Source organism: Taeniopygia guttata, chromosome 15 (assembly GCF_048771995.1).
Source record: "Taeniopygia guttata chromosome 15, bTaeGut7.mat, whole genome shotgun sequence".
In the NCBI taxonomy this organism is placed as follows: Eukaryota; Metazoa; Chordata; class Aves; order Passeriformes; family Estrildidae; genus Taeniopygia; species Taeniopygia guttata.
The window spans coordinates 1,305,796-1,330,685 of record NC_133040.1 but is presented as its reverse complement, the minus strand read 5'-3'; the positions used below and the strand labels follow the sequence as shown (position 1 = coordinate 1,330,685).

Genomic DNA, 24,890 nt, shown 5'->3' with positions numbered 1-24,890 from the left:
CAGGACAGGGATTGGGATGGGGACAGGGATCAGGATGGGAATTAGGACAGGGATCGGGATGGGAATCAGGACAGGGATCAGGACAAGGGTCAGGATAATGACAGAGACAGGGGATGGGGACAGGGATGGAGACTGGGACAAGAACAGGGACAGGAACCACTGCCAGGACAAGGATGGGGACCGGGGGGTCGGATATAGGGGTGGGGATGCAGACCGGGATGAGGACAGAGAGCAGGAGCAGTACAGTGACAGGGAGCAGGGACCAAGACTGAGACACGGACAAGGAGCATGACCAAGCTGGACACTTGGACAGAGCAGGGATGAAGAAGGTGGTGGGGACAGGGACCAGGAGAGGGACAGGGACACAGAATTGGGACCAGGATGGAGATTTAAACACAGACAAGGGATGAGACAGGGATGGGAACCAGCACTGGGACAGGGAGGGGGCAGGGGCAGAGACAAGGATGAGACCAGGATGGGAACAGAAGCAGGAACCAGATGGAAAACAGGAACAAGGAGAGGCACTGGGAGAACAACAGGAAGTGGGACCAACACGGGGACAAAGGCCAGGACCAGGATGGGAACATGCAGAGGGACCAGGAGGAGGATGGGAAGCAGGAGAGAAACAGGGGCAGGGACTGGGAGCGGGAGCAAGACAGGGCCAAGTGCTGGGAGCGGAATGGGAACCAGCAGCAGCAGCAGGACAGGGACAGGGATGGGCACAGGGACCAGGAAACCAACTGTCACCAGGAAAATGACAGGGACGGGAACAGGCATGGGGACACAGATACACACATCCCCACGTGGGATGGAGGGACGCACGGGGACACAGGGACACGGGCACACCTGGGTGCCATGGATACACACCAACACCCAAGTACCAAAACCCAACCACCCCCCACACTGGACACCCCTCAGCACCCCCAGCCTGGGGGCAGCCTCCAGTGCCCCATGCTGACCCCTGGGTGCCCCGTCCCGACCCCTGAGTGCCACATCCTGGCCCCGCTGCGGCCACGTGTGCCCAGCACATGTGCCTCCGGGGGATTTGCCGGCTGGATTAGCTGCGGCATGGGCCCAGGCTGACCTCCTTTTGGCAGGGGCCACACTGGGAACGGGACTCGGGGCTGTGGGACCCATTTCCCGTGGCTGCAGGGTGCTGTGGGATGGGTCTGGATGTGTCCCCTGTGTCCCCATCCGTGTTTTAAGTGCGGGGGTGTAATCACAGGGTGAGCACATCCCTCCTCCCACAGCCGCAGCCAGAGCCGGTTTAACCACACGGTGAAACATCCCGATTGCAGCAGTCTGGATGTGCCATAAACAACAGCCAGGAGCACGGCTGGCTCAGGAATCAGCCTGGAGTGGCGAGCATGGATGTGGGGGACTCTGTGGGTTTGGGGGAAAACACCAAAATGGGGCCTGGCGTGGCTGCTGCCAGAGGTGCCCCACGGCGGGGACACATAAGGGGTGTGAATGGCTCCGTGGAGCATCCATAGGTGGGATTGGGATGGCTTCCTGGACATCTGCAGCTCCAGGGGACACTTATGGGTCCAAAGAACATGGATGGCTCCATGGGACATCTATGGGTCCCAGTTCCAAGGGACACACACGCCTCCGTGGTGCATAAATGGCTCCTTGGGACATGCACAGATGGGACACAGATGGCTCTGTGGGACATCCACAGCCCTAAGGGACAATGGTTTCATGGGATGTTCCCATGGGTTATCCATAGACATGTGTAACTTCATAGGACACCCATGGGACATCCACAGCTCCATGGGACAAATATGGTTCCATAGCACGTGCAGAGCTCTCTGGGACAACCATGTGTCCATGGGGGACACAGGGCTCTGTGGGACATCCATGCCTCCATGGGACACACGCAGCCCCATGGGCATCCTGCTCCTGATCCCCATCTTCCAATCACTGCACCTGAGCCCTCAATCTGTCCCTGTCCCCATCTCCCATCCCTGTCACTGCCCTCATCACTGTCCCCTCTCCCTGACACCTGGCCCATATCACCATCTCCCACCCCACAGCCACATCTCCTTCCATACCCCAATGTCCTCCCTCACCCTCTCTACCCCTCTGTGTCCCCCAAACTCTCATAGGACCCCACCTTTCTGCACACTCCATAACCCCCAGAGCCCCCTACAGTCATCTCTCCCTTGCCCCCCCCAAATCCCCATGTTCCCTACACCCCCAAGGCTCCCTGTGCCCCTAAACCTCCTGTTCCTCATATTCCCCATGTGCTCCTACCCCTCATGTCCCCTATGGTCCCCAAGTCCCTCATACCCCCAAGGCCCTCTATGCCCCCATACCTCCAGTAGACCCATACTCCCCGTACCCCCTAAGCCTCCTCATGCCCCCACACTCCCCTACAGTCCCCAAGCCCCCTGTGCCTCCTCATGCCCCTATAGCCCCTATACCCCTGTAGCCCTCCATTTCCCATGCCCCCCATATCTCCCTGTGCTCCTAAATCCTCCATAGCTCCCATAACCCCGTCTCCCATACCCCTCCCATCACTTACAGCCCCCCTATAGCCCCCAGGCCCCTCTGTGCCCCCATATCCCCTGTGCCCCCATCACCCCCGCGCCCATCCCGACCCCGGGGCGGGCACTGACCGGGCGGGCGGGGGTCGGGCAGGGTCCAAGGCCACGGGGGCGGCAGGGCCGGGCCGGGCCGGGCCGGGCGGGCCCGGGGGCGGTCCCGGGGCGGTGCCGGAGCCTCCCCGGCCGCCGGGGCCGGGCAGAGCCGCCCGCAGCGCACCATGAGCGGATGCGTCGGAGACCTGAGCCCGCAGCAGGCGGAGGCGCTGGCCCAGGTGAGCTCGGACCGGGGGACCGGGGCCAGGGCCGGGCTGTGCCCCCGCATCCGCCGCGGGACCGGCATCACCCCGCACCCCAAACCCACCGGCAGCACTTCTGCTTCCGGCCCGGGGGGCTCCGCAGCCCCCCAAACCCACCGGCATCACCCCCGCTCCCGGCCCCGGGGCGCTCCCACCGCCTCCTCCAGCCCCACATCCCCGATCCAAACCCACCGGCATCACCCCCGCTCTGGCCTCCGGGGGGCTCCGCACCCCAAACCTATCGGCTTCACCCCGATTCCTGGCCCCGGGGATGTCCCATCGCTTTCAGCCTCCACCCGCCCCCTAACTCCGGCCCCGGGGGGCTCCCGCTGCCTCCATCCCTCGTCCCGCACCCCAAAGACACGGGCCGAGCCCCACTGTGGCACTGCCCACCAGGGCCGGACCGTCCTGCTGGGTCCTGGGGGTCCCGCTGCCAGGAGCATCCCCTGGGGGCCCCCATCCCTCTCCCACCCTCCCCGGGGCTCGGGAACCTCCTGCCTCGCTGCAGGGCCTTGGGACCGTGGTCTTCTGCTACCTCTGTCCCACCCTGGAGCCCAGTCCCGCTGCTGAGCCCCCGTGGTGCTGCCCACCAGGGAAGGACCATCCCGGCTGTCCCACCAGACTGGGCCCTGCCGAGCCCCATTTTCTTCTACCACCCGAAAACTTCCTGCCCTCACCGCCGGGATTGCAGGCCCGGGGACACCCAGAACCGGTGATTGTCACCCACCACGGGCACCTCTGCCAGCCCCCGTGTTTGGGTGCCAGCCGTTATCGGGGTTCAGTGCTCCCCAACCACGAGGGCACCCCCGTGCCTTTATCTTATCGCTGCCTTTCAGCCCCAGCCAAATTCCACGGGCGGGCGATGACCCCGCCGGGTGCCAGCCCGGGGGCAGGGGCAGCTGTGGGGCACGGAGCCCAAACCGTGCCCGGTGCCAGCCGTGCCCTGGGCGGGTGGGGGAGACGAGTGGCCGAACCCGTTCGTCCACCACCACCGGCTTTGTCCCAGGGTGAAGGAGCTAATCCCGGGTTTAATTACCCCTAAATTCAGCGGCAGATAAGCTAATCAGGCTCATTAAGGGGAGGGCCTCGGCTGGTACGGAGATTTGAGCCGTAGCCTGGTTGGGGTGAGTGGGGTCACATGGAGAGGGGACCCTGGGTCCCCCAAACCTCCCAATCCTGCAACCCAACACCCCCCTGCCTGTGCTGGGGGGCTGTGACCCCCCTGGGGGTCACAAACAGCAGGGGACACAGTGACCAGCTCCATCCCAAAGGATGCCACTGGTGGGGACTGATCTGCTTGGTCCCTCCCTGAGGGGACCCCAGATCCCCCAGTGCTGCACCCCAACACCTCCTGCTTGTGTCATGGGACTGTGACACACTGCAGTGTCACTGAAATTGGGACATGTGGTGATCTCCTGGTGACTGGCTTCATCCCAAGGATGCCACTGGCAGGGCCCGGTCTGCCTGGTGCCTGCAGGGCACCCTCTGAGGGGCCCCAGCTTTGCCAACCCCCCAGTCCAGCACCCTGCACCCTCCTGCCTGTGCCAGGGGGGCTGTGGCCCACTGGGGGTCACTGGAGCAGGGGTACACACAGTGACAGCCTCCAGCCATCCCAAAGGACACCCCTGGCGGGGACTGCTTCACTCTTCCCTGTGGGACACCCCGGGAGGAGAGGGATGGTGGCAGCCCACACTCACACCTGATGTGAGGGCCTGGGGACAGCTGGTGCTGGGGGACACCCAGAGCATGGCAGCCAGCCTGGGGACAGTCCCCGCCAGGTGACCGCTGCTCCTGGCTGCACGTGGGGCAGGGAGGGAGCGCAGCGTGACCCTTCTCCCCTGGCAATGTCCCAGTCCTGGCTGGCATGTTTGTAGGGGGACAAGGAAGAGACAAACCTCCAGCCTTGAGGTTTTTGGGGAGGACCAGGGATCCCTTCACACCAACTGTCCCTCTTGTCCCCGCAGTTCCGGGAGAAGCTGCAGGACGTGCTGCCCTCCCTCCCCTCCCAGGACGACTATTTCCTCCTGAAATGGCTCCGAGGTGACCCTGAAGTGGGGACAGTGCTGGCGGGGTGGGAGCCCCATGGGGTGGTGGGGGGCTGAGCTCTCTGCTCTCTTGCAGCACGCTCCTTCGACCTGCCCAAGGCAGAGATGATGCTCCGCAAGGTGAGAGGGGCACCCTGCTTTTGGGGGCACCCTGCTGTGCTGGGAAATACCTGCATGGGACCCCATGCCCTGGGCCAGCAGCCCCAGCAAGGGGAACCCACCCATGGGGTTCACCTCGTCCCAAATCTCACCCTGGCCCGCTCTGCCCCCGCTGCAGCACGTCGAGCTCCGCAAGCACATGGATGCCGACAACATCATCGCCTGGGAGCCACCTGAGGTGAGTGTCCCTGGCCTCCCGGGGGTGGCCCTGGAGGAGACCGTCCCCCTGAGCGCCCTGGGCTGTGTGTGAGGTGTTGGAACCCCCCGTGCTCCCGCAGGTCATTCGGAAGTACATGTCCGGCGGGCTGTGCGGCTACGACCGGGAGGGCAGCCCGGTGCGGTACGAGATCGTCGGGCCGCTGGACGCCAAGGGGCTGCTCTTCTCCGTCTCCAAGCAGGACCTGATCAAGAACAAGTTCCGAGACTGTGAACTGCTCCGGCACGAGTGTCAACGGCAGAGTGAAAAGGTGGGAACCTGCCCACACTCTGCTGGCCCCAACAGGCCTGTGGGACCATGGCCCTGCCAGCTTCATGTGTCCATATCTGGTCTGCCCCTACCAGTCATCATCTTCCCCAGCCCTATAGGCCCCCATCCTGTCCATTTCCCTCTGTCCGTGTACCTGCCAGCCCCATAATCCATGTCCATTCACACAACTCAAAGTCCTCCCCAGCCCCATATGTCCATCTCTGGTCCATTCCTACCTGACAGTGTCCTTGACAGCCCTTGATCCATGTCCTGTCCACCCGCCTCAGCCTGTGTCCCTGCCAGCCCATGTCCTGTCCATCCCCACCACCCAGTGTCCTCCCCAGCCCATATGTCCATCTCTGTCCATCCCTGCCAGCCCATGTCCTGTCCATCCCCACCACCCAGTGTCCTCCCCAGCCCGTATGTCCATCTCTGTCCATCTCTCCCAGCCAGTGTCCTCACTTGCCAGCCCTACAGGTCCATGTCCAGTTCATCTCCCTCAGCCCCACAAGTCCATGTCCTGTCCACCCCACCGTGGATCATGTCCCTGCCAACCCCATATGTCCATCTCTGGTTCATCCTCCCATCCTGCCCATCCCCACCAGTCCATGTTCCCGCTGTCCCTCAGCCCGTGTCCCTGTCCCAGCTCCCACGATGCCCCTTCTCCCCATACCAGTGCTCAGGAGGAGGCTCTGGCTGGCGTGACCAGCCTGTTGGGGCCACCCCATCCCTAGACCTCCCCATGGCTCCTGCCTGATCCCCCCCATCCTCCCGTCCCAGCTGGGCAAGAAGATTGAGATGGTGACAATGGTGTACGACTGTGAGGGCCTGGGCCTGAAGCACCTCTGGAAGCCAGCTGTGGACACGTATGGGGAGGTGAGGGCTCCTGCCCACCCCCCTTCCCACTGGACCGCAGGGGTCTGGGTGGGCTGATCCCTGGGATGATGCAGGAGCAGGTCCCCGCAGTGCCCTGCACGCCCCAGTGTTCTGGCTGGGGTCCTGCTGGGGGGCACGGCATGGGTGACCTGAGCTCCCCCGTTCTGCAGATCCTGTCCATGTTCGAGGAGAATTACCCCGAGTCCCTCAAGCGTCTCTTTATTGTGAAGGGTGAGTTCGGCCCCAGGGTCCTGCTCCCCTTTTCCAGGTGCTTTTGCCTCCCTAATGGCCCCCTCTGCCCCCAGCCCCCAAGCTCTTCCCCGTGGCCTACAACCTGGTCAAGCACTTCCTGAGCGAGGACACGCGCAAGAAGGTCGTGGTGCTGGGATGTGAGTCCTGACCCTCCCCAGGGTGTCCCAAATGGGGGTGACATGTCCCCCCCTCTGCTGTCACCCTGCCCAGGGGAGATACTCCAATGTGCCGCCCCCCAAACCTGCTGTCCTCCCCCCCAGCCAACTGGAAGGAGGTCCTGCAGAAGTACATCGACCCCGCGCAGATCCCGGTGGAGTACGGGGGGACGCTGACGGACCCTGACGGGGACCCCAAGTGCTCCAGCAAGGTAGGGGGAGCCCCCGCTGGGCTCCTCAGGGGTGCTGGGCGGTTCCCCCACCCCACATCCTCCATCCCTTCCAGATAAGCTACGGGGGGGATGTGCCCCAGCATTACTACGTGCGGGACCAGCTGGCACAGAAGTACGACCACTCTGTCGTGGTCAACCGGGGCTCGTCCCACCAGGTGGAGTACGAAATCCTCTTCCCCGGCTGCGTCCTCAGGTGAGCGGCAGCTCGGTGGGGAGTGGGTGACAGCCGCGGTGTCCCCAGTGTCCCCAGCCCGCCGCAGCACCGCCCCTGTGCCGTGCAGGTGGCAGTTCCGCTCCGAGGGCGCCGACATCGGCTTCGGGGTGTACCTGAAGACCAAAGTGGGGGAGCGGCAGCGGGCGGGCGACATGACCGAGGTGCTCCCCAGCCAGCGCTACAACGCACACATGGTGCCCGAGGACGGCTCCCTCACCTGCTCCACGCCCGGCATCTGTGAGTGCCGAGCCCTGCCCGGGGTGCTGAGGGGCGTCCCCCGTGTCGCTGACCCCAAAGTGTCCCTGTCCCCCCCAGATGTCCTGCGCTTCGACAACACCTACAGCTTCCTCCACTCCAAGCGGGTGAGCTACAGCGTGGAGGTGCTGCTGCCCGACACGGCCTCGGCCCAGCAGATCCGGGGGGAGTCCCCCAACCACAGCCCCTGAGCCCCCCCGGCTGCCCCGCGGGAGGATGGAGCCGGGGCTGAGCCCCGCAGCTGCCGGACTGAGAGGGGCCGAGCTCCCGCAGCCCCCCAAACTCTGTGCCTTATGTGGGTCCCGACCCACCGCTGCTGCTGCTGCTGCTGGGCAGTAAAGGGATGGACTGAGCGGGGTCGGGGTCTGCTCCGCTTTGTGGCTGCCCCACACCCAGAGCCGCCCCCGCTGCCGCCTCAGCCCCACAACCGGACCAGCGCCCCGGCCCCGAACGGCCCCTGAACTGCCCCCTCAGTCTCACAGCTGCTCCCCCAGACCCACAACTACCCACCCAGACCCACAACCGCCCCTACTACCACAGCCACCCCAGCTGCCCCCAGCCCCACTGCTGCCCCCCTAGTCCCACCATTGCCACCCAGCCCCACAGCTGTGCCCCCAGCCCCACTATTGCCCCCCAGTTTCCCCCTCAGCCCCACCATTGCCCCCCCAGCCCCACAGTTTCCCCCCCTCAGCCCCACAGCTGCCCCTCAGCCCCACCATTGCCCTCTCAGCCCCACCATTGCTCCCCCAGCCCCACAGCTGTACACCCCCCAGCCCCACCATTGCCCCCCAGCCCCACCGTTCTCCCTCAGCCCCACCGTTGCCCCCCAGCCCCACCGTTGCCCCCCAGCCCCACCGTTCTCCCTCAGCCCCACCGTTCCCCCCCCAGCTCCACCATTGCTCCCCCAGCCCCACCATTGCCCCTCAGCCCCACCATTGCCCCTCAGCCCCACCATTGCCCCCTCAGCCCCACCATTGCCCCCTCAGCCCCACCATTGCCCCCTCAGCCCCACCATCGCCCCCTCAGCCCCACCATCGCCCCCTCAGCCCCACCATCGCCCCCTCAGCCCCACAGTTTCCCCCCCTCAGCCCCACCATTGCCCCCCAGCGCCACCATTGCCCCCCAGCCCCACCATTGCCCCCGTTTCCCCCCCAGCCCCACCATTGCCCCCCCGCTCAAGCCCCGCCCCCGCCGATGACGCAATGCAGCGGGGTCACGTGCTCGGCCAGGCCCCGCCCCCATCCCGCGGCTCGAGGGGCGGGGTTATGCAAATCAGCCCGGAATGGGCGTGGCTCTGGCGCGGCCCCGGGGGCGGGGCGTGCGGCGGGACCGGCGGCGCGCGCCATGGGGCACGGGGAGCCCGACCTGTACCGGGACACGTGGGTCCGATACCTGGGTGAGCACCGGGAACGGGGTACCGGCACCGGGCACTGACACTGAGCTCTGACACCGGCACCGGGCACTGACATTGAGTACAGGGCACTGACACCGGCGCCGGGAGCTACGGCAACCGGATACTGACATCGGGCACCAGCACCGGGCGCTGACACCGGCTACGGGCAGGGGACTTGGGCATTGACATTGAGCACTAACATCAAATACCATCACCGGGACCTGGGCACTGACATCGGGTACCGGCTGCACAAACGGGCAGTGATACCGGGCACCGACCCCTGTCGTAGGGTACCGACACCGGGGATTGGCCATTGACACACCGGACACGGGCAGCAACGTCAGGCACCACAGCAGGAACCAGGCACTGACAGCCGGCCCTGCTTTAGGGACGTGACCCCAGACACCGTGTCGGGTACCGGGCACCACACACTGCACTGCCCGGGTACCGGGCACCGACACCCAGCGCTGCTACCACAGAGTGCACTGGCTCCGTGGTACCGGGCACCGGGCACCAACACCCAGCACCAAGTACCAGGCACAGATGCGGGGTTCTGGTACCACACAGCAGGCCCTGGCACTGCGTACGGGCATGGCACTGCACACCAGCACCGGGTACCTGTCACTGTCACTGGCATCATCCACCAGCACCGTGCACGGACACCGGATACCAGGACCAGTTACTGGCTCCTGCCAGGCACTGGGCATAGATACAGATACCAGAAGTGGGCACTGTCACTAGCACTGGGCAGTCACAGACACCAGCCCTGGCAGTGGTCACCCTCAGCCCAGCGGTCCTGCTGCAGTGGGTCCAAGGGGACCCAGGCACTCCAAACACCCCCTGTGCAACACCCGTCCAGTGACACTGGGACCCTGCAGGGGTGACATGGGGACAGTTGATCCCTGACCCTGCCATCCCCTCAGGTTATGCCAACGAGGTGGGCGAGTCCTTCCGCCCACTGGTGCCAGTGCCGGTGGTGTGGGCCAGCTACGGCGTGGCCACCGCCTACGTGACCGCCGACGCCATCGACAAGGGTCGGAAAGCCGCCACCGTGAGTGCCACCCCCTCCTCACCCCCCAGCCTCTCCCTCCCTGCCCTTCCACTGAGCCCTGTGTCCCCCCAGGCCCACACGCAGGACCCCACACGCGTGGGGGTGGCCGTGGTGGACACCTTTGTGTGGCAGAGCCTGGCCTCGGTGGCCATCCCCGGCTTCACCATCAACCGGCTCTGCGCCGCCTCGCTGGCCCTGCTGGGCTCCCTGACCCGCTGGCCCCTGCCCGTGCGCCGCTGGACCACCACTGCCCTGGGGCTGGCCGCCATCCCCCTCATCATCACCCCCATCGACAGGTACGGGACACCCCTGGGGCGGGGCACAGGCGGGAGCCACCACCCCATCCCCACAGCCCAGAGGGATGGAGCACAGTTGTCTCCTCGGAGCCCGGTCCCAGTGTGGGCTCGGGGCTGGGAGCAGAGGGTGGTGACGGGGTGTCTCCACTCCAGAGGGGCTTTGTGGGGTCCAGCCAGGACATGTCCCTGCCAGGGTGGGGATTATCTGCACTGAGCCGGGATTAGCACAGTCAGGCTGTACTAAACCTGGGTTTGGTGGCGCTGGTGTCTCAGGGGGTATTAAGGACAGCCCCACCCATCCCACATCAGCTCCACTGCCCCAGACACGCCCCGAGTCCCTCTGACGCCCTCTCCTGCTGCAGGACTGTGGATTTCCTGATGGATTCCAGCCTCCGCAAGCTTTACAGGACACCAGGAGAGCCCCCGACGTCCCACTGAGCACCACCCCGCACGCTCTGGGGAAACTGAGGCATGCTGCTGTGACCCACCTACTGTGACCCCTCACTCTGGTCACCTCCAGAGTGGCCACCCTGCCCCACACTGGTCCTAATAAACCATTTCAAACGTGACCCCTGATGGGTGATGCTGAGGTGCCACCACAGCCAGGCCATGTCCTCACCTGGGGGACATGTGGGTCTGGGAGGTCCCAATCCCTCAGGGGTCTCCGCCTGGGAGAGGTGCCTGCCTGCCCAGAGCAGCTCTGCTGTCCCCACCCTGGAACCTCTCCATCTCCACAGCCTCATGGGGCATCCTGGGGATGTCCCCAAGGAGCTGTCACCATGTCCATGGTCTCCAAGGACATTAAATCCACCCAGCCAGGAGCCACCATCTCCAGCACCACAGGCTGGAGGTGCCACAGCACCTGGAAGCCACAGGAACCTGCAGATGTGGCTTGCCAGAGTAGGGGCACATCTCCATCCCTTGGTGGCATCCACACGCTACCAACCAGGAGAAGCTTTGGAGGAAGCAGAACCACATTTATTGGTGAGTAAGAGACTCTGGTCCCATCTGGCCCCGTTTCTCCGTCTCCCTGAGGACCAGAGCCCCCACCACGCTCTGCAGCTCAACCTGGAAGGGACACCTCTGCCTCGGTGGCTGCTGTCCCCGCTGGGGCCTGCCCAGGTGCCAGGTGTTCAGGGCCAGCCCCAGCAGCACCCCCAGCACGGCACTGCCCACCAGGGCCAGCCCAGCCAGCAGGAGCCTCTTCACCGTCCAGCAGCGTGCTGAGAATGGCAAAGAACACACCTAGGGGTCAGAAGGGGGTTCAGCACAAGGGGTGGGGCTTTTAGGGACATGGGCAAGGGTTGGGGTGTCCCTCACCTTCATACCACGGCAGCTTCTCCTTCTGCACCAGCACTGGTCCAACTGTCTCCCAGTGGAGTGTCCCCTCTCCTGGGCATGCTGTGGGAGGATATGTTCAATGCAGCCCAGCCCAGGTCCAGGAGACCTCCCAAGACCCCAGCACAAGCTGGGACCGCCCTGTCCCACCCCTGGTACCTGGCGTGTCTCCACGGAGGGTGTCAGCAGCGGGACAACCGGTGTCACAGCAGTGGCATGGGGTGCTCCGGACAGGGTCCTCTGCATTGTGCCAGCTGGGAGAGGAGAGGTCAGAAGTGGGGGGTGGCTCTAGGGGTCCCCAGACTCCACCACGAGACCCACATGGTGCCACCCCAGGGGAGATGTCTCCAAGCACCTCCACAATATGGGGGGGCTGGGACCTTTGGCAATGCCACCAGCCACCATTGGATAAGAGGCAACATCTACAGTGGGTGACTTGGGTGGGTTCTGCCCCAAAACACCCACGGGTGCTCGTGTCCCCGGACACCCAGCGTACCTGGCCGTGGTGTGGCTGTAGAAGCAGGACCTGGTGGCACGGCCTTGTCCCCATGCCAGCAGCAGGCAGTGCACGTAGACCTGCTGAGACACCACGTCCTTCCTCAGGGACCTGCTCTCCTTCCACACCACCCTGTGGGGCTGAGGCCACCCCAGCAGGAGCACTGTGGCTCAGGATGGACAATGTTTTGGGACACCCAGGTCACTCCCCTCCCTGGGATCTCCATCCCACCACCAAGGGCGTCATCCCCTCCTCACCTGCTCTTCCTCGGGCTCACCCTCCAGCACAGGGGCCAGGATGGAGAGCTGGAGGACAGACCCCCCTCTCTGGTGCTGGACAGACACATTCCCCAGCTTCTCCCCGTGCAGGCACCTGTGGCAGGAGAGTGACACAGGACATTCCAGGCCTGCCTCCAGGCTCTGGCCATCCCTTTCCATCAGGAGAGTGACACAGGACATTCCAGGCCTGCCTCCAGGCTCTGGCCATCCCTTTCCATCAGGAGGCCCTGAAGGACCCAGGGGTGGCTGGAGAAGGAGCCCCCACTTCCTGCCCCACCAGCACTGACCCACGGCTGTTCACCACCATGAAGACTCTCCTGGAGTGTCCTGGCTGCTCCATGGTGGTCCAGTAGCACTGATCCACGTGGATCTTCATGGAGATGCTGGGACTGAAGTGGACACTGGCTTCCAGGTGGATCATAGAGCCAGGGCTGAGCACTGGCAGCTTCTCTGGAGTGGCACTGGAGTCCTCTGAGAAGTATGGGTTAAGTGTGACACCCTCAAACCCATCCCACCAGAGACAGGGCACCAGACACATCCCAGACCACTATCCCCAGAGCTTCCCCCTTTCAGAGCCCACCCCCATCCTGGCTCTGCCCCCAGGTCTGCCTTTCCTGCTCTCAGATCTACAGCGCCTTCCTGGACCCCCCTTGGAGCTGAGAGGGACCATGTCCCCCATCAGGGCAGAGCTGACCCCCAAACCCCATTATGGTATCAGGCACAGGGCTGGGAACATCTCAGAGCCCTACACCCTCCACAAGGCCAGGGAGCAGTTCCTGCAGGGACAACCACCCTTCCTGGTGGCCCTAGTGCTGGGGCCAGCCAGGAGAGGCACTGACTGCTGCTGGCTGAGCCCCAGGGTCTGGCTGGACCCATCCCATGGTCTCACCCCCCCAGTGCTTTCCTGCAGCACCCCCAGAGCACTCACCATGCAGGAGCCTCAAGGTGAAGTTCATGATGGGCTCCTCAGCGTGGGGGTGAGCAGGAACCCTCCCTGTCCCCGTGCCTGAGGACATCACTGGAGCTGTCACCGTGGGACCAGGGGGCTCTGAGGCAACTGGAGCCATGGTGGTCCCTGAAAAGGGAGGGCTGAGCCAGCAGCAGCATGTCCCAGACACAGAAAGGACAGCCAGGTCCTCAGGTGTCCCTAGGGCTTGTTGGGGACAGGTGGCAGCAGCACAAAGGCAGGGAGAGCACCTGGGAGCACATCAGGGGCTCCTCTGTCCCCAGCCCACCCCGGGAGGAACTGCACTACAGGAATGCACCAGGAGCATTCCCAACACCGTGACCCTGCCCAGGGCTGGGGACAGACCAGGAGCTGCTCATGGAGTGGGACACCACTGTCAGCAGCCACAGACCCACCAGCCCTGCTGGGACATCAGGGGAGCTCCTGGCAGCCCCTTGTCCCAACTCTCAGAGCTTGGGTTCATTTTAGGAAGGTTCCTCTGCCCCAGGCCAGCCCCCAGGTGACCATCAGGAACCAGCACTGAGCAAAGCAAGGGGCACCCACCACCCCCAGGACAACCAGTGGGAGGAATGAAGGGGGATCCCAGCCCCACTCACCTGCCACCTCCAGCACAGCCCCACACAGCAGCACCAGCAAACACAGCTCCATCCCCGGTGAGCAGCATCCCCACCCCACCAGCTGCGGGTCTTTAAGGACGTGGGGCTGGGTGCCAATGGGTCCCAGCTGGCACTGATGGGGTTGGCAGCTTTGCTTGGTCTCTGCAGCCATTGGCAGCCCCACACCTGGGGCTGGTCCCATCCCTCACACCTTCCCAGTCCCACCACAAGAGCCTGTGTCCATCTTCCAGTCCCCACTCAGACTGGTCCTGCAGGTGGTCCTGAGCATGATCCCATCCCCACCAGTTAGTCCTGGTCCCATACGTGCCAATCAGTCCTGTTCCCAGGTGTGGGCTGGTCCTCAGGAAGGTGCAGATCCCACCATGAGGTCCCATTCCCACCAGTTAGTCCTGTCCTGTGCATGGTGCTGCTCCCACCATGTCCTTTTACTCCTGCACATGGTCCTGATCCAGCCAGCTTGCCCTGATCCCAGTTCACCATGGCCTGGTCCCATCACTCAGCCTTGGTCCCTTGGATGTCCCTGGTCCCACCACAAGGTTCTTAACCCACCACAGTTTTGACCCCACCATTGTCAGGATCCCGTGGCTGATCCTGGTCCCACCAGAGAGTCTCAGTCCCCGTCCCCAGCTCCCCTCCTTGTCCCATCACAGCTCTGCTGCACAGGAACATCACCTGGGAGCGGCAGCTCGGTCACAGCCGGGACACAGACCTGGGGAAGTGCTTGTGTCCCTGGGTCCTGCCTGTCTCAGGGGTCCCCATCACAGCCCCAACACCCCACCACAGGCCTCCTCTGACTGGGCTGACTGGTGGCCTGAGTGCAGAGGGAATGTGGAGAAGTCCCAGTGCAAGTCCTGTGGCCATCCCTTAAACGGGGTGCCCCCCACCAGCAGCAGAGCTGGAACATGGTGGCACGAGTGCTTTGTGTCACCAGAGATGGCTGGTCCCATGGCTCTGCTGTCCTGTGAAGCCAGCAGACCTTCCTGGGGGCACCTGCACACCATGGGGATGTCCCCCAGCGCCCAGCAGGGACACTGGAGACAGACCCAAGCACCCCACTCACACTGAGGGTCTCATGGCTCAGCACTGCCAGGGGGCACGGGGCCCTCCAGCCCCAGGACTGACGGGGACAGTGGTGCCAGGACCCTGGGGAGCTCCCAGGAGCAGGGACTGGCTGAGCATCCTGCTGTGGCTGTAAGAACATCCTGACCCCATCCATTCCATCCCAGAGAAGGAGGAGATGGCTGGGAGACCAGCTAGACCATCCTTATAGCCAAAACTACCAAATATACAATTATATTACAAAAGTAAATTGTTTTTTTTATTTCTGGTCTTTACAGAAGGAGCAGAACACAGGTGGGGGGTGACAAGGGGGTCCCTTTGCTGGGGGGTGGCTCAGCCACAGGTGCCATGTCTGTGCCCAGCCAGGGCTACTCTCAGTGGGACATGGTGTCACCAGTGTCATCCAGCCCAGCTGGGATGCACGAGGTTTGTCCCCAAGGCAGGGTGGGGACTGGGAATGGCCCCTGTCCTCAGCACCCCCACCGTGCCCCGGATGGCATCACGGGGACAGTCCCACTGCACCCGCTCCCATCTCCTCCCCACACCAGTTGTCACCAGACCCTGTTGGCCTTTTGGGATGTCCCCTGTGGGGACCAGGGCCATGGGCTCCTCTAACTGGGATGATGGGGGCAGGGAGGCAGTGAGGGTGTGCCCTTTGCCACAGGGACCTGTTGATAAAGGTGGGGGCTTTTGGGATGGGCTTTCCAATCTCCAAACGGCTCCGGGTCACAGCCTGGCATGGAGTGATGGCTGTGGGTGGGCTGAGAACATGCTGCACTCATCACACCCAGGGGCTGAGGCAGTGCAGCAGGTTCTGACATTCCCACACCCCAAAAGCAGGGCTCAGTGGAGTGATTTGAGGAGAACCTGGAGGGTTGGGTTCCCTGTGGGCATCTCTGTCCACCCTGGGCACGGGAGACCCTCTACCACTGCTGTCCCAGCACATCCCTGCCTGCACCCAGCAACCTGGTGATGCATGCTGCTCCCGCTGTGACGAGGCCACATCCTTCACAAATCCCCGCTCCAGCTTTTCCGTGGGGAAGGAAGAAGTGGATCCTGCAGGAAAACACCACCCTGAGCCCCCAGTCCTTGACCCTGCTGATGGAGGCAGAGTCTCTGCTCTCCTGCCCAAGCTGGGGCTCTGCAGGAAGGTGATGGAGGGTCCCCCGAAAAGTTCCTGGGCTCCAGAGCCTCCAGCCAGTTCCAAACCAAGAGAACCATGAGTAACAAAAACGAAAGCACCTGGTTCTTCCCCAGGGAAGCGGGGCACCTGCCAGCCCCTACCACTTGAGGAAGTCCCGCACGTAGCTCCATAGCTTGGTGATCCAGAGGTTGGCCCCCAGGTCAGTCAGGTACTGGATTTCGGGCGTCAGCATCTTGCGGCACAGCTTCTGGTGCTTCTTGCTGATCTTCTTCTTCAAGTTGTACCCCAGGATGGTCTTCTCCCCCAGGGGCTGCCAGGGCTGCATGGAGGACTCCTGGATGGCGCTGGCGTCCACGGCGTGTCCCCCATCGATGCAGATGCTGGTCATCTTCTCGTTCTCCCTTTGCAGCTCGGCCACGTCCCTGGCCATCCTCTCCCTCCCGTAGGCCTCCACCTTGCGCCAGAAAGAGGCATTGAAGTAGCGGTAGAGCTTGGCGTCGATCAGGTTCCAGGCGGTCGCCTGCTCGTACAGCTCGGGGGTCAGCCGGGACACGGTGGAGCCCTTGCGGGCGTTGAGCTTGAAGTAGAGGACGTCCTCCAGCTGCCAACACAGCAGGTCCTTGAGCAGCACCAGCGACTCATCAAAGTACTCGAGCAGCATGACGAGGTGGAAGCGGCGGTCGATCTCCTGGATGTGCTCCTCCACCAGCGGGCTGTTGGCGTCCATGCTGCTGTCGTAGCCAAAGTCGAAGAACAGGAGGTTTTGGAGGTAGTGAGCGTTGAACCCGTTGGGGTCGTAGTAGTGCTGGGGGTCCCGGAGGAACTCGTCCAGCTTATCCTCCCCCGTGATCTTCCAGGTGAGGGGGATGATGGGCCCGAAGTAGTGGAAGGAGGACTCAAAGAGGTAGGCGGGGTCCCGCAGCACCGTCACGAAGGTGGCGTCGGGCGGCAGGAGCTGGCGCACCTCCTCGTAGTGGAAGCGCATGTGGTTGCAGATGATGTTGAAGCACACCCCGGGCCGGTAGTGCTGCACCTGGCTGCGCTCGAAGAAGGACGGGTAGTAGAAGTCGTTGCGGCCGTTGGGGAAGGCGAATTTCAGGCGATGCTTCTCCCCGAAGCGGAAGAGGATGTTGAGGATGGTGCTGCTGGCGGTCTTGTGGGTCTTCATGAACATGACGTTGAGCTTGGGCCGGCAGCTCCACCCCGAGGCGCTGCCCGTGCCGTTGGGTGGGGACGGAGCCTGGGCCGGGGACAGGTGGGAGGAGCAGGAGAAGGGGACCGGGATCCTGGGTGGGAGAAGAGGTGGAGCACCGTGGTGAGAGTGGCACTGGCACTTTGGAGGCTTAGGGATAGTCTGTGCCGGTGGAACTGGATCTGGGGGTGGGTTCTGGACCTGGGAATAGGTGCCGGACCTTGGGAATATATGCTGAACCTGGGAATGGGTGTTGGGCCTGGAGACAGGTGCTGGACCTGGGAATAGGTTCTGGAATTGGGAATAGGTGCTGGAAATGGAAATAGAGCAGGGGATCTCCATGGGCATGGCCAAGGTGGTCCAGAGGTGATTCCAAAAAGTGCACTAAGGGGAGCTCTCCATGGCCACAACTGCTTGGAGAGGAGCTGATAACATTTTTATGGGGTATGAGAGCTGGGCCCTGGGGGAACATGTGAGGACACAAGAGATGTTATCTGAGCTGCCCGAGGCAGGGAGCAAAGCCCAGAGTCGAGTGACTTTGGACACCTGTAATGAACTCGCCAAACTGATCCTTGATGAGGATCTCATCCAACAGCACCGGGTTTATGAGGCACGTGGACCTTGTTTACAGCTTGGAGATTATTTTGATGACAGGCGGCACGGCCAGGAGCTGAGTGCTGTGGAGCTGTGGCAGTGAAACCCCAAGACTTGAGTCCTCTCCTCTCCTCTCCTCTCCTCTCCTCTCCTCTCCTCTCCTCTCCTCTCCTCTCCTCTCCTCTCCTCTCCTCTCCTCTCCTCTCCTCTCCTCTCCTCTCCTCTCCTCTCCTCTCCTCTCCTCTCCTCTCCTCTCCTCTCCTCTCCTCTCCTCTCCTCTCCTCTCCTCTCCTCTCCTCTCCTCTCCTCTCCTCTCCTCTCCTCTCCTCTCCTCTCCTCTCCTCTCCTCTCCTCTCCTCTCCTCTCCTCTCCTCTCCTCTCCTCTCCTCTCCTCTCCTCTCCTCTCCTCTCCTCTCCTCTCCTCTCCTCTCCTCTCCTCTCCTCTCCTCTCCTCTCCTCTCCTCTCCTCTCCTCTCCTCTCCTCTCCTCTCCTCTCCTCTCCTCTCCTCTCCTCTCCTCTCCTCTCCTCTCCTCTCCTCTCCCGTTTCCACCCAGGAGCACTGAGTGCCCTCAGGTGTTCCTATCCCTGCTGGGAGTTGGGGGGCACTTCCCCCCTGGCTATGGGACAGGGCACAACCTCCAGCAGGAAGGGGACATCTTGGTGTGAAGCCACCAGGGCCTGGAAAGCCCCAGGGCCATCTCCATGTCCCTGATCTCCAGTTGAGGGTTCCAGGTGTGGAACAGGGAGGCCGAGCCACGGGGGGGACACGTGGGGACCCCAGACTCACTCAGTGACGCTGACTTGCAGCGGGGGGACGGCGTAGGAGTAGAGCAGCAACATGAAGCTGGTCAGGAGGGTCCCCAGGACCAGCCCCTTGCACATGGACCTCCAGGGCTTCCCATAGCACAGCATCCTGGTCACCTGCAGCCAGAGAGGAGAGAGCAGGGACTGGGGGGTGAGCGGCTCCAACGAGGCACATGGACATACCATGGGCCTGGCAATTCCCAGGCAAGCATCCCAGTGGTGCTGGGCGTGACCCACAGCAGATCTGTGGCCCAGGCCCAGCGGCTCTGCCTGCCCAGCCAACCTTTGCCCGCCCTGGGAAAACCGAGCGACTCCCAGGGAGGGAGAGGCCGCAGGGCTGGGAGTGGGAAAAGGGGAGCTATGGATGGCCCAGGGGCAGAGTGAGGGACAGAGTGGCCATTCTGCACTGGGACACCACCAGCACGGGCAGGAGGTGGGATCCATTTTCCCAGGAAAATCTGCAGGGCAGAGCAGGAGCTGCAGCAGCTCAGGATGGTTTGGGTGCTGCAATACCCTCCCTCTCCAGCCCTGCCAGCAGCAGTGGGGGGCTCGGGGGGCCCCTCTGGCCCTGGCAGCTCGGGCTGGCCCAGGGCTGGGGCTGGGGACACGGAACTGGGGACAGAGGGGTGCAGACAGGGCGACCCCCCCAAACACAAGACACACAGGGCACACACAGGGCACACACAGGGCACACACAGGGCACACACAGGGCACACACAGACACCCCTGACCCTTCGTGTGCCCGTGTGTGCACCAGCACACACACACCTCAATGCGTGCTCATATACACACACAGGGCACACACAGAGCACACACAGACACCCCCGACCCTTTGTGTGCTCGTGTGTGCACCAGCACACACACACCTCAATGCGTGCTCATATACACACACAGGTGCACACACAAAATGTGCACACGCAAAATGTGCACACACATCAGCCGTGTTCTCACACACACACACACACACACACACACACACACACACACGCTCACAGAGCCCCTGTGCCCACTGCCCCCTCCACAGCGCTCCCCCCGTGGCCCCCATCCCTGTCCCCTCCCTCCTCCTGGGACACGGGGGTCACCCTCACTGTGACACCGCATTGCAGCAGGGCCGTCCCCTGCGGCAGGACACGGGGACGTGGGGACACGGGGACGTGGGGACACGGGGACACGCCACCCGTGACCGCGGCCCTCCACCGCAGAGCTCCGCGCCCGGGAGCCCCCCGAGCTGGGGGCTGAGCCCCCCGGCCCTGCGCCCCCATTTAGCGGCGGGAGCAGCACCGCCTGCCCGCCCCCGCTCCCGCTGCTCCGCATCCTCCGGAACCCCCCGGCCAAGGCTGGCTGCGCTCCCTCCGAGCATCACCCCCAAAAACACCCCCCGGCCCCCCAGCCCCGCCTCGCATCACCCCCCCAGCAGCCCAGAGCTGCCGCGGGTATCACAGCCCGGCACATCGCACCCCCAGGCTGAGCCCCCCGGTCCCGCCTCACCCCGGCACCGCGGATACCCAGCCCGGCGATCCCGGGTGCCGCTGCTGCCGCCGCTCCCCCGCTCCGGCCCCCCCGGCACGGATCGCCTGTGCTGCCGAGATTTCCAGCTCGATGAATAATGAATGGAAAATGCAACCGGAGCCCCGGGCTGCGGCCGGGCGCTGGGCACCGCGCCGCGGACAGGGGGGAGCTGGGACAGGGCACCTGGGGCACCCGAAAAGCTCATCCAAGCTCCCCCCCGCTTCCCCTGCAGCTCGGACCGCTGGAGCAGGCGGGGCTGGTGCATCCAGCCTCTTCCCGAGTGGTTTTCATGTGGATGTTAGGGTGCACGGGGGGAGCAGGTGGCTCTGACTGAATCCCAAAACCACCGTGTGGGTGAGAATGTCAGATGGTTCCAGGAGCAGCTGGAGCTCAGTTTTACGAGGTGGCTGTGATTCCATCATAGTCACCACCTGGCACCACCTGGAAAAGCCACTGGCCCTTCGAGAGGGCTGTGGAGACACCCACTTTTGTGGGTGCTGCCAAGAGGGAGCAAAGCTGGCACCAGCTCCGCAGGAGCGAGTGAAATGGCACCATGAACCCCTCTGATGAGTCCCAATGGATCCCAGTGGGTCCAGATGTGTCCCAAAGGATCCTGATAGATCCCTACGGGACCCCACCGGGACCCCAGGACCACACAGCACCGAATTCCAGAGCTCTGGGATGCCAAGGGGATGCCTTGCTCCACCCTACCTGCCTCCCAGGGGTGGTTCTGGCAAACACTTCCCAGCCAAATATTCTATTGACTTTGCCTTCAGTGAGCAGCTTAATTATTAATAGCTCGTTAGGAGAAAGTGGTGTGTTGAGTGTTCTCCTGGGGCTCCCACGGCTGGGGTGTGCCCACGGCGCCAACCGGCTGAGATGCCCAGCCAGAGAACACGGCTGCACCCACCACTTCCTCAAGAGGTACCCCCTGGGCCGAGCCAGGCCACGCAGCTCTGCAGCCCATCTCCGTGTCCCAGCAGCTCCCCATCTCCCTGGGGGCATCCCAGAATCTGCTTTTGGCTTTTCCCTACAGGCTCAATTTTTTTAGGGCCAAGCCCCTGCCGTACACAAGGTGCACGCACCTGCTTGCTCCTGATCCCACAAACCCATGGACACTGTTTTCCACAGGCCCCATCCCACACAGGCCTGCTGCTTCCTACCCCCCTGTCCTCTCTGTGCCCCATGGGTACACAATTCCCCTCATCATCCTGCCCCATAGAGCTGCTTTCTGAGCATCCCACTGACCCCCAGCATCCCAACACCCTCCAGGCATCCCAACACCCCTTAAAGCATCACACTACCTCCTTATCATCCTTATCATCCTGCTGCCCCCTCAGCATCCCAACACCCCTTAAAGCATCACACTACCTCCTTATCCTGCTGCCCCTCAGCATCCCAACACCCCTTAAAGCATCACACTACCTCCTTATCATCCTGCTGCCCCCTCAGCATCCCAACACCCCTTAAAGCATCACACCACCTCCTTATCATCCTGCTGCCCCTCAGCATCCCAACACCCCTTAAAGCATCACACTACCTCCTTATCATCCTGCTGCCCCTCAGCATCCCAACACCCCTTAAAGCATCACACTACCTCCTTATCATCCTGCTGCCCCCTCAGCATCCCACTGCCTCCCAAGGACCCGACAAGCATCCTGCTGCCCCCTTACCATCCTGCCACCCTCCAAGCACCGCCCCAGCATCCGTCACCTTTTCCTCTCCCGCAGCGCTGGCGCTGGGCCGTGCCTCTGCTCTCCTGTGCTGACTGGGGTGCCAGGGGAGCGGGCGGCACGGGGCGGGGGTGCCGATGCTGCTCCGACATGGAATAAGCTCTTCCCGGGCAGCTCCCCGCAAACGCCGGCTTTTCCAAAGCCTCCCCACTGCCCCGCGGTGTTTATGGCATCACCGGGACCGCAGGCCTGGGTCGCCGGCCTGGGAAGGGGGAGCGGGACAGGAGTGGCAGCGGCTGGCAGGGGGACGCGGGGCTGCGGCCGGGCACTGCCCGGCTCCCCGGGACCGGCCCTGGGTGCCCGCGGCCACCCCGAGCCACCCGGCCCCCACCCACTGCCGGGGCACAGAGGAGCCATTCAGCCCGCGCCGCGAACAACGGGGACATTTGTCTCCATCTGCGTCCGCGGCCTCAACGGGGACATTGTCCCCGTGGGCCCCACTGCCGGCCCCTGGGCTCCCTGCCACCAGCCCTGGGCGATGGTGGCTGTCCCTGGGCGCTGGCACTCACCTCTGGCCAGCCGCCGTCCTCCTCCTGGTGCCACAGCACAGGTCATAGCCTGGCTGTCACCTCCCGCAGCCGCAGCTCACCGGGGCTTGGGGAGCTGCCTCCCGCTCCCCGGCCCAGCCGCCTGATCCCCGGGGCACCCTGGCCACGCACCATCGGCTCCTCTTCATTCTCCCGCAGCTTCCCCGCCCTCCTTCCTCCCTCCCACTATGTTTCCATGGATTTATGGCCTTAATGACAGCAATATTCTGCTATCTCCAACCTTAGCGAACAATCACGGTGCCAACAGCCTTTTCATAATCACAGCAGACTCGGCACCCAGAGGGTGCCCTGGCCACACCAGGAGGGCTCAGCCCTGTCACTGGTCCATCACTCTGCATGTGGCAGGGTGAAAAAGGGGCTCCTGTGCTCCTGGATGCAGCCTTGGCTCTTCCTGCTGCCCTTAGTCTCTGTCACTAAAGGGGGTGGTGTTGGTCTTGGGGCCCCAAGCCAGGGGTGACCACCTTGGCCATGCCTGGCACTCACCATCCCTGTTGGACGCGTTTGAGGTTCAGAGCTTGTCCCTGCGGGACCTGTGGGCATCGCCTTGTGAGCAGCTCTTGACTCATCCCTGGCCCATCCTGTCTGACCTCATCAGTTCCCACACCAGGGTAAGCTGCATGACCCTCTGGGATCAGGAAAAACCAGAACAGCTCAGTTTTCATCATCACCATCATCATCATCATTGCAAGAGGAGGGGTGAAGACCAGCAATCACAGTCACACGATGTGATGTGGAATTGGCGTGGGAGATACGAGCTGTCCCACCCTTTCTCTGCTGGGCACCTCTCCCAGTTCCAGGTTTCTCCTTCTTTTTTGAGATGGGTCACAAAAAGATTCCAGGTTTCCCCCTTTTTGTGGGTGGCTTATGAAGGGGTTCCAGGTTTCCCCCTTTTTTTTTTTTTTTTTTTTTTTTTTTTTTTTTTTTTTTGGGTCACAAAGTATTTCCAGGTTTCCCATTTTTGGGGGAATGGGTTGTAAAGGGTTTCCAGCCAGAAGAGAGCAGCAATGGCCAGTATGTGGCTGCTCAGCCATGGGATGCTGACAGCCTGGGGACTGACGTGACCGATCCAGGAAGCCAAAACCCCCATTCCCCACATCCACCACATCCCACAGGGGTGGCCAGAAGGGCTCCACCACCTCACCCACAACCCTGTCCCTTCTCCTCCCTCCATTTGGGGGTACAAAGCAGCACTCACTGGAAGCCGTGCTGGCCGGAACCGTGGATCCCGATGGAACTGTGGATCCTGAGGGAACTGTGGATCCCGATGGAACTGTGGATCCCGATGGAACCGTGGATCCGATGGAACTGTGGATCCCGATGGAATTGTGGATCCTGAGGGAACCGTGGATCCTGAGGGAACCGTGGATCCTGAGGGAACTGTGGATCCTGAGGGGACCGTGGATCCCGATGGAACTGTGGATCCCGATGGAACTGTGGATCCTGAGGGAACTGTGGATCCTGAGGGGTTGGGTGAGGAGGCCGAGGGTGGCAGCACCGAGGGGTCACACTTGGCTGGACTCACGCCTCGATGGGCCGGAGAGGCCCCGGGCGGCCGGACCCGTCTGTGGCCACCGGCACCGGCCTTGCCCGGGCCTCAGCCTGGCCTAGGCAGTGAGGCCTGGGCCTGGGGCTGGTTTGGGGCCGGGGATGATTTATTTGGGGCCAGGGATAATTTATTTGGGGCCAGGGATAATTTATTTGGGGCCAGGGTTTTGGGAGCTGGGGCTGGGGTTGGTTTTAAGGGGCCGGGGGCTCCCAGGGGTTGAGGCCCTGTTTGGGGTCTCCTGCTCTGAGGGGAGCCCCGGCCCCGGGGTGTCACAGGGACATTTCTCTCCCAGGATTTTTCATAGAGGTGCACAGAGAGAAAGAAAAACAATTTCTATTTCTGCTCCTTGTTTTCCCATTGGAATGTGTTTGGAGAATTGTTTACCTGGGGTGATTGTTTGGTTGTATTCTGGTGAGGATTGTTTGAGCCTGGTGGCCAATCCAACCCACCTGGGGCTGGCCACAAGTTGTGAGTTAGATCTGGTAGGTAGAAAAAGTAGGTTTGTAGGTTTAGTGTCTTCCTTTATATAGTATATTAACGTATTGTAGCATAGTTATAATAAAGAAATCATTCAGCCTTCTGATCTGGAGTCATACATCATCATTTCTTCCCACTGGGTTCACCTGCATTTACAATACCAGGGGTGCCTCAGGGGTCGGTCCTGCTCCTCTTGGGAGAGGGAACAAGGAGAAAAACATAAAAAAGGAAAGGCCTTCCAACTCTCTGAAATGGGGAAAAAAAAACCCAAGAAAAAAAAGAGGGGGAAATAGGCAAAAAAGGGGAGAAAAAAAGGGGGGAACAAGGGAAGGGGAAAAAACAAACTA

General features: G+C 62.8%; 3 protein-coding genes and 2 long non-coding RNA genes across 10 annotated transcripts; 2 read left to right on the top strand and 3 right to left on the bottom strand.

Annotated features, from left to right (window-relative positions):
- The first annotated feature begins 2,689 nt into the window (after window positions 1-2,689).
- Window positions 2,690-7,857, top strand: SEC14L2 (SEC14 like lipid binding 2). 2 transcript variants are annotated; one of them, XM_041719296.2, is made up of 12 exons: window positions 2,690-2,821; window positions 4,810-4,885; window positions 4,967-5,010; window positions 5,168-5,227; window positions 5,328-5,516; window positions 6,296-6,391; window positions 6,562-6,622; window positions 6,697-6,780; window positions 6,904-7,010; window positions 7,085-7,224; window positions 7,313-7,482; window positions 7,561-7,857. In XM_041719296.2, the coding sequence occupies exons 1-12, from the start codon at window positions 2,768-2,770 to the stop codon at window positions 7,689-7,691; spliced, it is 1,212 nt and encodes a 403-aa protein (XP_041575230.2). In that variant the 5' UTR covers window positions 2,690-2,767; the 3' UTR covers window positions 7,692-7,857. The 2 variants fall into 2 exon arrangements, with proteins under 2 accessions (XP_041575230.2, XP_041575231.2); XM_041719297.2 differs by lacking the exon at window positions 6,296-6,391.
- On the bottom strand, window positions 6,595-7,576 carry LOC140685144 (uncharacterized). Its single transcript, XR_012058401.1, has 2 exons — window positions 7,463-7,576; window positions 6,595-7,358 (listed from the first exon to the last, which is right to left on the bottom strand). It is a non-coding gene; the product is annotated as an uncharacterized lncRNA (long non-coding RNA).
- Window positions 7,858-8,737: 880 nt separating the features above from the next.
- Window positions 8,738-10,809, top strand: MTFP1 (mitochondrial fission process 1). Of its 2 annotated transcripts, XM_041719368.2 has the most exons (4): window positions 8,739-8,896; window positions 9,817-9,944; window positions 10,017-10,240; window positions 10,603-10,809. In XM_041719368.2, the coding sequence occupies exons 1-4, from the start codon at window positions 8,845-8,847 to the stop codon at window positions 10,676-10,678; spliced, it is 480 nt and encodes a 159-aa protein (XP_041575302.2). In that variant the 5' UTR covers window positions 8,739-8,844; the 3' UTR covers window positions 10,679-10,809. The 2 variants fall into 2 exon arrangements, with proteins under 2 accessions (XP_041575301.2, XP_041575302.2); XM_041719367.2 differs by having other exon boundaries at window positions 8,738-8,896; window positions 9,817-10,240.
- Window positions 10,810-11,196: 387 nt separating this feature from the next.
- On the bottom strand, window positions 11,197-12,082 carry LOC140685138 (uncharacterized). Its single transcript, XR_012058380.1, has 3 exons — window positions 11,738-12,082; window positions 11,561-11,641; window positions 11,197-11,463 (listed from the first exon to the last, which is right to left on the bottom strand). It is a non-coding gene; the product is annotated as an uncharacterized lncRNA (long non-coding RNA).
- A 3,145-nt stretch (window positions 12,083-15,227) lies between these two features.
- Window positions 15,228-22,658, bottom strand: GAL3ST1 (galactose-3-O-sulfotransferase 1). Of its 4 annotated transcripts, XM_041719365.2 has the most exons (4): window positions 22,482-22,657; window positions 21,953-22,174; window positions 18,714-18,847; window positions 15,228-17,425 (listed from the first exon to the last, which is right to left on the bottom strand). In XM_041719365.2, the coding sequence occupies exons 3-4, from the start codon at window positions 18,836-18,838 to the stop codon at window positions 16,276-16,278; spliced, it is 1,275 nt and encodes a 424-aa protein (XP_041575299.1). In that variant the 5' UTR covers window positions 18,839-18,847; window positions 21,953-22,174; window positions 22,482-22,657; the 3' UTR covers window positions 15,228-16,275. The 4 variants fall into 4 exon arrangements, with proteins under 4 accessions (XP_041575299.1, XP_041575298.1, XP_072792182.1 ...); XM_041719364.2 differs by lacking the exon at window positions 21,953-22,174 and having other exon boundaries at window positions 22,482-22,658; XM_072936081.1 differs by lacking the exon at window positions 22,482-22,657 and having other exon boundaries at window positions 21,913-22,052.
- Window positions 22,659-24,890: the final 2,232 nt, after the last annotated feature.